The following is a 10,920-nucleotide window of genomic DNA, read 5'->3' as shown; positions in this document are numbered from 1 at the left end:
GGTTCAGTCAAGTACTAAATGAACATTTTTTCTTTTGAAAAAACCTACGTTTCAATTCAGCCCGCACATCATAATCAGTTATTAGAAAAAACTCTGCTTTTAAACACATGAAATGTGCAAACAATTTCGAGAAACACCGCCACTTCACCTTGATTCCTAAATACAGAAAAGTGAGTGAGCATAAAGAGATCTGGTCCACAGTGCCCCTCTGTGCCTACTGCCCCATCAGCCACCTTCACTCAGCACTCAAGTAAGAAGTGCTGCTGTTTCAAGTGAGTTTTGAAAGAGAAGTGGAAGAAAGAACAAGTTAAACATTCATTTATAACAAACAAACAAAAAAACAACCCCAATATTCTTGCAAGCTTGTTTCTAGCCTCTATGCATGCCTAAAAGTACTAGCTGCTGGTATGCTGCAAACTATGTTACAGAATTTGGACTATTACAGAAAAAAAACCTTGTAGCAGTAAATTAGGACCAATAACCCCAAGGGATGTGTTTTCCTGTTTTGATCAGAGATTTCCATTTATGTTGGATGGTTAAGAAAAAGAAGAAGAAACATAAAACCTGTAAACAGAAGCCCTACTCAAAGCAATTAGATAAAAACCAACTAGTGCCGAGCAGCTTGGTTGTTTTCTTGATTTTGAGGTGATTTTCTCCTTGATTTAGTGTAATTCTGTTGTCTGAGGCCTCGCTGATCCCCGTATCTTGCTTTGTTATGAATTCGAGGCTGACTACATGTGAAGCAGCACTGAGTCTGTATGGACGGCAACAAGCACTTGCCAATGCCTTTCAGCCTCTGGCAGAACTGAACTGAGAGCTGGTCTTTGCTGCAGGGTGGCCCTATGGTGGAGAAGATGAGAAGAATTAGCTATATTTTGCAGACACATGATCTATATTTCTAGAATTTTAATCTGCTTTATGCCAGACAGTCATGTGCCTGTTAAGGCTTTTCCTTATGATGGCTTTCTCTTCCTTTGTATTACAGGTCACCTTGATTACCCTGAAATTTTAGAACTTCTAAGTGAAGAGGTCCTATTAAACTTCACACAACCTTCTGTCTTGGAAAATACAACTCTCTTTTGCTACAGTTCAGTGAGGCTTTACTTTTGCAGCAGACACAGCTGATCAATATTTTCCACTTCGATGTTTCTGCTTTAAAGAACTGCCAAAGAAAGTCCAGCAACAACGATCTGTGAATCTGGCGCTTTTGCTTCTTGTAAAGGACATTTAAGACAAGCACAATGGGCTGCCAGTGTGCTGCAGAGCCATGCAGGGCAGGCAGAAGATCATAGACAAGACATGTGGAACTACACGTTCAGCTAGACCACCCTTCAGCTTCTGCAGCACAAGAATAAGCCAGGGATTGGTACTGTGTGAATTATGGTGCTGATACACCTGCTGTAGCATTAATAAACTGAGATGTGTCAAATTTATTTAGATATTACAAAATGGGGGTCCTTAGTTGTGAAAATAGATGGCTAGGGGGAGAGTCAAGGTTTGCAAAAGTAGGAAGATGGTGGATTAGTCAAATGCAAGGCTATTCAGCAAATCCCCTCACATTAGAACTAAGGAAACTCAGTAAAACTAGTGTAAAGGTAGTTTAAAACAGATAAATTACTCATTTTCACAGCAAGCTGTGAACGTCTGGAACTTGCTGCCACAGGAGAAGGTGAAAGCAGACAGCATGGCAGGGTCAAAAAGGGATGCAACATATTCATGGAAAAAGTTCCATAAATTTAAAGGCACCAAAAAGGGTGCTTCTAATAGGCCTAATATGTCAGTTGGGAATGCTGGAGGAATACCATGGAAATGAATCACAGGAAAGGACTAAACTATATTCTTCTCAAGTAGCATCTTCTAATGCCACTCCTGGAGGCACAGTGTTGGGCTTCATGGACCACTGGTCTACCCACTAGGGCATTTCTTACTTTTACTGGTCCCTTGAGCTTTTATTCACAGAAATAATATTACTAGTCTGTGTAGGTAGTATTTATCCAAGTCTTTCTTTCTCAACATGAGAGGGACAGGAGATAAGCAGTCCCATTCAACCCTCAGGCAAAACACGTGCTGAAGATCTTTGAGCAGCAGCAGGAGTGATGCATCACTCTCAAGCGTATGACAGGTATGTACTGCCCTCAGGAGTCAACCTCTTGTCTCACTGCCAGATTGGACCCTTACTGCTGACTTCCTAAAGGGTAAAAATATTCTCCAAAAGGCTTTTGAAGCCTTTTCCAGAAGGACTCTGAGCTGTTGCTGCCCTTAGCTGAGGGTACCTGCTCAATAATGCACTACAGAAGCTAAAGTTACTTTTCTGTAAAAGCTTCCTCCTTCCCCTGCCACTTCTCTTCTGGGCTTTTGAGGGAGAGAGATACCCTGAGTAACAAAAGGACTTCTCTCCACCTCTTCATTTTGGGGACTGAATTTATAGTGACAAGACTGTATCTGGGTTCATTGCCAGTCAGATTTTGATTACAGTGTCTCACTTTGCTTCCTTGCGCTCCCAGTTCAGAATCTGCAGTTCCCATAGGGGTACCTATCCTAAGAAATGGCATCTGTTTAGACTCACAGCATGTCCCTCCAAGCCCTCTGAGCAGCCTGTGAGTTACTTAAAACAAGTCAATACAAACAGACCTATTCATTCAGTTGAGGCATTATGAATTAGGGACGCATGCTCAGAGAACTGCATTCCCCAGCCTGAGAACACAAGGCCAGAGGGGCTAGAGAACACGATAACACGATCCTGCTGACAGTGTGCCTGAGCAGTAGCACGTTAAGCTGACTTGTAATTACCGAGCCCCTGGTAATCAAAACAAGCTGGCAAATTGGGTCAGCTCCCAGTTTTTTCAGAATCTCAGCACAAATGGAGAACTTTTTGGAAACTGTCTGATGCAGGTGTGGTAACATACCTGTACTTTTCCTGCACTCTTGCAGACTGCATTTCTGATATTCTGTGGGCTTGGGTTTATCCACACACATACTGTCATTTTCAGTTTCATTAGTTTCTGTGTTCATGCACTCCACAGTTCTTTGCTGAATGCCCCCTCCACAAGAAACGGTGCACTGAAAGAGAGTAATTTTAACATAAAAGCCTTCTACATGGAAACTGTGTAATATGCCAATACTTGAACTGTAATGTGACAGGAAGCTAAAAATGCCCTATGATCCAGAACCAATGACGCTGAAGTACTTTGTGTACTGTATTCTTCACCCAGACGCATCCACTGTGCATAATGGCCAGATTTGGCAGGGTGTAGTAGAGGGTAAATAGTATAAATATAGCATCTTGAAATGTGTAACCAGGGTGAGAAGAATGTTTTCTACAAGAGGAGGGTGAGGATGATCTGAAATGCCGATCTACAACGTAAGTGGGTAGTAATCCAAATTAGTACTGTACACCAACATTTTTTTGTTTCCTGTGTTTTCTCACCATTTAAATTAAACATGATTAATCAACTGCAGTGTTAGGTCTAGAAATGACTGAGCTGAAGATTAAAACAAGCTCAGTGAGATGTTTTTTCTTTGGTGACATTTACACTGTGGTTACCCATTCTTTACGACCACAAAACAACTGCCAGCTGCTTGTTCTGGCTGCACACAGATGGACAAAAAAAAGAACATTTTCAAAACATGCTCCTGTACTATTGTGTAAATGCACTTAATTCTTCCAACATCCTAGAGCATCTGAGAATTCCAGTTAATATTAAATTCTTTTTCTCTTCACATATATAGTGGCCAGGAACACAAATACTTCAACAGATAGAGAATGCCAGCTAATGAAAAGCAAGAGATGAAGACGGGACTGGTACCTCTAATTTTTACGCAAATTATCTTCTCTCTAATGTTTCTGTGCGTAAGACAAAATATTACTGGTGTGAAGTACATTTAAAAGATCTTAGGTACTCTTGTGGCAACTTTAGATTGATGTTTAAAAAAGATATTCTAGAAAGTGAAGTAAATGGGATTAATAAATCAGTAAAATAGTTGTTATACATTTTGGTATTCAGTTGCTTATCTTATGCATATCCCAACATTTTCACTTCCACATTTAATTGTTAGTTTCACTGTGTATTATATTATATTCATATCCCATCTAATGGCCTTGTGTCATAAACAACTCATTAAATTTTCTGTGTTAAATGACTCTCCATTGTTTCTTTATTTGTGTCTCCTGGCTTTGGTGTTCTTTCAATGTTCTCTGCTGCTGTAAGGAGTATTTGTAATGTATGAATAGGTTTATTAAGAAAACTGGAGGGAGAGCTTCATTTGATATATCAGTTTTTTTATAACCAAAAATGTATTGCAGACACTGGAAGGTTCCCCAAAGATACACCTTGTATTTGTCAAGTAGATTTTCAGAAACCAAAGTAGACAGGTATTGGTCAAAATTCAGAGTTTCTGTTTCTGTGGGCAAGTTCAATATTCCACAGAGTTGTTTTAAGGGTCACCCTGTCCCCCAGTAGTCTCAGAGTTGAAAATTTTGAAGGAGTAATGGAAGAATGTCAATGATATCTCCTTTTTCATTTTCACTCTGCTGCCCAGAGAAGCTGTGGCTGCCCCATCTCTGGCAGTGTTCAAGGCCAAGTTGGATGGGGCTTGGAGCAACCTGGTCTAGTGGAAGGTGTCCCTGCCCATAGCAGGGGGTTGGAACTGGGTGAGCTTTAAGGTCCCTTCCAATCCAAACTGTTCTATGATTACAAAAGGAAAAAAAAAAAACGCCAAAACAAACAACCAACCATCCAACACCACCTATTGCAGCAACAAGAAGGAAAAGCTACAATGTTTATGACCTGAAGGAACTGAGATGGGCTGACTCTGAAACATTTAGTCGTATTTTCAGATCTTCCACTGTAGCTCTGCATAAGAAACTGTACGTGCCACAGGCACAGAAGTTCACAGACAAGTGGGTAATGTGACCAAATATGTCCAACTCATGACGGCACATAGAAGAAGAACTGAATCCTACCGGGCCCCATGCCTGGTTAGTCCACTGCGTACAAGGTTGCTTGTTACATGGTGCAATGGCATTAGGTCTTTTTGTCCAGTCACAGTGGCCTTCCTCTGGGCAGTAGATATGTCGCTTTTGCTGTCCACCACCACATGTTCTTGAACACTACAGAAGAGGTGCACAAACCATTAAGGTGAGAAGTGGGAACGGATGAGAACCCAGAAACAGACCATGATGACAGCAGGAAATCTTCCTCATTTAGAAAAGTGGAACAACAGGTAACAAGAGGCATATCACTGACCCATGTGATTTAGAAAGATGCAGGCCAGCCTGCAATATCAAGTCTTACAGTCCGCATATGAATAAAAACTCTACGCTGAAACATTTATTTCTTCGCATGATTGGAAAGAGAGACAAGAAGCCTTTATTGGTCAAAATACTTGCGAAAAGCTGTTCCTGGCACATATTAATGCATGGAATATAGGAAAACATGGAAGTGGCAACACAGAACAGGCAACACAGAACTGCTCACTAGCACCACTGGCTACAGTAATTTCTCTAACAAGAATGAGATTGGAAGTCACATGTCTGCAGGATTAATCTGAAATATTTACTGAAGACAGTACAAATTCATGAGAGGCAGCATCTCATTTTTATGAGGCAGTCAAGGACATTAAAATTCACACAATCTATAAAATAAATTAAGTGTTTGGCCATAAAAGCATCATACAAAGACAATGACCCAGGTTATTTTTAGACATTTTTTTGCCCACATCCTAGTATGACATATTGCACACAGACCAATATGAGTAAGTAATTTTTACTATTACTCACTAGGTCTACAGTAGAGCCTGCTTAAAATACACAAAAGATTTTGTACATTGACATGAAATGAGGTGCCAGTTACACTTTGAATAATGCATTGTTCCTGTCCTACAAGGAACTGCATCCCTATGGACAGAGGTCTAGAGCTGACATTTGATAAATGAAGCTTTTCAATCCAATTCTATTCAGTATTCTTAGCATGAGGACAACTGCCAGGGTTGGACAAATGTTTGCATGAAATATTGTAAGTGGCAAATGAGTGAAATCATTTGGCTACATTTTATTTTTAGAACTCTTGCTCACTGCTCTGAAGGGAAACCCCCATCCTGGTCTTCTTATTGCAGCTGTGATTTGTCAGTGGCCTGTAAGGAAGCAATCTGATCACCTCCTTTGGAATCCAAAAGTATTAGGTCCACAGTGTCTCAAACACTGTGGTCCGTCTCCAAAGCTGCTTTTAGTGGGTGCAAACACCAAAATGTAATCAAACCACGTGCCTTAGCTGACACAAATATGTGCCTGGCTGCCTATGAGTTTGTTGCCACAGATTTATATTACAAAAGTGAGATATAACTTAAGTCTGACCTCAGACTCTGGCCCCATAAAATTCCAGCCCAAAAGTGTAAAATTCTAAAATTAATTCTAAATTAATCATAAAGTAACATTGAAATGGCAGCAAAAGGAATAAGTCTGAATGAATCACATTTACTGATCCAGTATGATAGCTAAAACAAATCTTCTTCCAGGCCATCTTCTTCTCTCTTTCAGGGTATGGTAATTTACAGCTCTATCTGTGTATCACATGCAATCCTAAGAATGATTCTGGGAAGTCTTAAAAACATCCATGATAACACTATACACAAGGACTGCAAAGCCTTTGAGTGGTACGAGCTGTGCATCTACCTTTGAGCCTAAGCTGACCTACAGCATGTCTCTCAGACACTTAACCGACACATACTTGCTCTTTCCTAAAGCTTCTTCTAAACAACAATACCTCATTCCAGGGCTCCACATGCCACTGCAAGCAAGGCTCCATGTTACAACTAATGTTGATTTGTGGTTTATATCCGAGTAACTGGCAATGAAAAGGCCTGAGGAGTCGCTTCTCACGAACATCAGTGCAGAGAACATCACGGGTCTTGAAACCTCCGTTGCAGTTAGCAGAGCACTGTACACAAAACAGAAGAAGGCACATACCTAAGTGATGCTCCACTAGGGGGCTGTCCCTTCCCCAGTCACACAGAAAGACAGCTGAGCTCTGAACATCCTGACTCGGAGGGAATTTCCAGTTTACTGTAACAACAATCTGCTGTTGGGTATAAACACTGTGGTTTTCATCATCACCAATCAGAACACACTATATAAATACTTCCCTTTCTTCACTGGAATATCTATTAGTAACATAAAGGCATATTTAATTAGGAAATCTTGCCAGCTATTTCAAAATATGTCATTGTGGAAGAGTCATAATGCAGTAAACACAAAAAATGAATCCTGTATGCACAGAAATTGTCAGTTTAGTTGTTTCTCAGGGATGGAGAGAATGAGGAAAGAGGCACAGCTGCCTGAGTGGATTCTCAGACAGCCAATGGAAGACATAGGGGTCCATGGCATCACTTAACTCAGGCTGGCAAAACTGCTCCTTGTCTTAGCCCACAGATTTGAGCTGCTGTTGATACCACTAAAGGCAATGGACTCATCCTACAGCAGCGGTTCCCACCCTCACCTTCCTTGCTCTTAAACGGAGGATCCATAATCCAAGTGCAGCCTGGGTGAGAAGAGAGAGACACCCTGAGCCCCACTCACAGCCTCTGAATTCACTTCTCAGCTTGAAGGCGAGCCAAGAGAGCCCTACCAGCCTGTTTCTCCTCAGAGGTTACCCCAAGGCCTCATGCAGCAGCACCAGGCTCTGTCCCCAGATATCAAAGCACAGAACCTGCCCTGATACTGAGAAACAACTGAATTTGCTTCCTCAAAGATGGGGACAAATATATATTAGCCAATTCTGCCTATACCACTTTCAGCTTTCATCTTTATTGCCATGCAATGCAACAATTGATGCTATTCTCCTCTGTGTAAATAAGCATTCTTCAGTTGAACAAGCAAATTGAACATAATACTTTCCTGGAACCTAAAGGATGTTTAGAAGGGGAGTTCAGACTGTTGTTCACAGAAGTTTTTGTCCCTCTGGATAGAAACAGAAGTGACTGTGCAAGAAACTGAGCACATAGCCCCAAAATGTGCAAAATACATTTGGTATTAAACTCAGGTATTAAGTCCTAGTCTCAAACACCTTTCTTTTAGGGGAGGGAAAGAATTAGATGAGAGTAAAAGAGCGAAGAAGACTCTACTGCACCAGTAGGGGAATACAGCCATCTTGTTGTGATAAGGTGCCTTAAAAATGTTAGAAACAAGTTACAAGAAAAATAACTGCCACATGCAAAAGCAAAAAAAAAAAAAATAGCAATTTTTATATATGAAATTGATATTAGGTTTGTATAGCTCAATTGCTGGAAAATAGGGGTGGCTAATACAATAGAAATATGCAAGGAAAAGCCTTTTGTCTCAAACTGGCCTCACAACTGGATTGACACTTTAGAACATTTGTTTCCTGTAGTATTTTATCCTTATTTTATCTTTATTTTATCATTAAACCCGATTTCAAGCTACTTCCTGTGACGTAACTAGCATCCTCTTGTTGCAAGAGCAGTAACATTTATAAAGAAAAAGTGAAGGTGAAATATGACCTATTGCAACTGAAACTGCATACCATTTTAAATTACTTTCCAATGCTTAAAATGGTTACACAATGCCTTGGCCTTTTGTGGACTTTCTAGAAAGGCATGTGTTTCACATACAAATCAATTCTATGTCAAAGAGCTCAATTATACAACACAAGTTCTGTAACTGTAACCTTTTCTTTGTATGAATCTGCCCTCTAGCCCAGTGGAAACAATGCTATCTGCAAAATCATACGTACTGACACAGTTTGAGAGATCTGGTTTTTTCTTTATTAAATCAACATTACTGCAAATAGAATTTTATAGTTTTTCTCTTTTGAGTCTTGAAAAATAATCCAATGTTTGAAGCCCCAGCTTTAGACAGCATAAAGACAAAAACGTAACAAGCTTCAAGAAGTCATTGAAGTCCTTCTGGATGCTCATCACACATCTTATAATACCAAAAAAGAATTAAAATGCAACTCCTTGGGTTCCACTTACTACCTTGGACACTCTTCTCTCTCTTGACCTCACCTGTCTACGTAGCAAGGACCACGTAAGACCCTAGTCATGGCAGGCATTCTCCCCACTACATCTTTGTTTAGGTTTTGTAACATAAAACTTGGAAGTTACATGAATGGGGAACAGACCATGTTGCATAAGAGATAATACATGCTGGCAAGGGTGAATAGAAACGTATTAACACCCTCTCCTGAATTTCCACTTGCTTCTTAAAATCAGGACATGCCTCTTGAGGCAGAGATCAAAAATATGCCATATGCAAATATCTACAGCTTTGACCTAGGATCTCCACAGAACGTGGACAGTGAGCCCTGCTTTAGCTCTAGATGAAAGAGTTGACAAGCCTGACCCCTACACAGGAAGAACAGAATTTACAGGAGATGCGTTTCCAGAAATAGCTTATTCAGGAAATTAGCAAATTAGTGCTGACTGGTCATCTGGGAATCACGCATGCATTCACTGAGTAAATAATTATTTTTAAAATGAAGTATTTTGAACTTGCTACACTTTGAACTAGCAAGCTTACTGTTCATACACAGCTCTGAATCAAGTTACCTTGCTCCAATTTCCTGTCTTCCAGCTAGCGCACGGGCGGAGATAACATTTCCTTGAAGGATCAGGCTTTTTCATGTGCTGACAGTGAGATGTGTTCCTGCTGCTGCACTCCACATGTCTCCAGAAAGCCCCCATTCCACAAGTGGTAGAGCACTGCACATGGGTGAGAGGAAAGCCCAGGGGCAAACGCAGCATTAGTGAACCATTATGGAAACAATCAGGATTAATCAATCAATGTAAGTGTTTAGAGCAATTTTAGATGGCCTAGCTTATCTGAGATACTCAAGGGGAAGATTTCAAATTCATCTAAGTCTTACTTCAGGTTCTGTTGCTTTGTTAAGACAATACAAATTCTAATTTGTACCATACACTGCTCTTCTCTGGCAAACTTCATGCTGACTGAGACCTTCTAAATCCATACCAGCTGTTCCATTGTTTCCTTCTGCTGTCTTTGGGGATCCAGTGTAAAATGTCATTGCATCCAATCTTCAGCACAGTTACCTCTCTATCCCCAGTACTGCTCATGAGACATTCAGCAAATGGAGTGCAGGATGCTGAAAATCTGAAATAAATTGTATGAGGCTCTTGCAAAAACTGTGCAGGAAAAGGATTTTTGAAACGAGTTCAGAGAGTGGGTGTTTCCAACATTTGGGAGGGTTTTAGTGGCTGAGGTAAGAAAATATTGATCATGCCAATCCAGATCCCAAGAGTTCACCAAAAAAGTCACTATCATTTTATTCTGAAGCAGGAAGGGGTGAAAAGTGGTTGGAAACACCCATTTACCTTTAAAAGGGAGGGGCAGTGAACTATATACAGAGAGTCAAATCCAACACGCTCCAAGCAGCCTGTAGCTGGCATGAGAAACAGCATAAATAATATCGGTTTAAGTGAGCAAAATGATAAAGAGAGCAACTGCTATTGTGTGGTTTGAACTCCCTACGCATTAGTGGGAGAGTTAAATAGGGAAACTGAGTAAGTGTCCTTGGAAAGATAAGGAAAGGTAAGCTGAAGTTAAGGAGGAGAAAAAAAAAAGACAGCCTAAATGCTGAAGACATGGAACTGTTACCAGATTCAGTCAAAGAAATGAAAAAAACATTAATGGTCACAATAAGGAACTTTGGGAAAATTGCACATTATGAAGCGAGTGAATCTGCAAGGTCTCTGCAGCATGCTATCTCCAGCTTCTGAGACTCCCGAGACATCTGTCCAAGAGGCCACAAAGATCCTGTTGAAGTGGACTGCATACCACTGTTCAGATTTGCATAGTCACGTATCTAACCAAGACAACTGGTTTGTTCAGGAGGACTTACATCCTTGTCTTGGCTGCTGACTGTTTGCTGGCTCTCCCAGCCCCGC

The 10,920-nt window shown here is 40.6% G+C and overlaps 1 protein-coding gene across 1 annotated transcript in view; it reads right to left on the bottom strand.

Annotated features, from left to right (window-relative positions):
- Window positions 1-357: 357 nt before the first annotated feature.
- ADAMTS12 (ADAM metallopeptidase with thrombospondin type 1 motif 12) overlaps window positions 358-10,920 on the bottom strand; it is a 152,883-nt gene continuing 142,320 nt past the window's right edge. The window contains exons 20-24 of the mRNA XM_057431155.1: window positions 9,565-9,717; window positions 6,762-6,935; window positions 4,964-5,110; window positions 2,907-3,060; window positions 358-840 (exon numbers count right to left, since the gene is read on the bottom strand). Of these exons, the coding sequence (XP_057287138.1) occupies window positions 608-840; window positions 2,907-3,060; window positions 4,964-5,110; window positions 6,762-6,935; window positions 9,565-9,717 (861 nt within the window). The 3' untranslated portion in view covers window positions 358-607. The remainder of the gene's footprint in view (window positions 841-2,906; window positions 3,061-4,963; window positions 5,111-6,761; window positions 6,936-9,564; window positions 9,718-10,920) is intronic.

This window comes from Pezoporus wallicus, unplaced genomic scaffold (genome assembly GCF_028554395.1).
Source record: "Pezoporus wallicus isolate ANWC-B61680 ecotype Strahan unplaced genomic scaffold, APGP_CSIRO_Pwel_v1 contig_8692, whole genome shotgun sequence".
Classification (NCBI taxonomy): domain Eukaryota; kingdom Metazoa; phylum Chordata; class Aves; order Psittaciformes; family Psittacidae; genus Pezoporus; species Pezoporus wallicus.
This window is presented reverse-complemented; position numbering and strand designations above follow the sequence as displayed.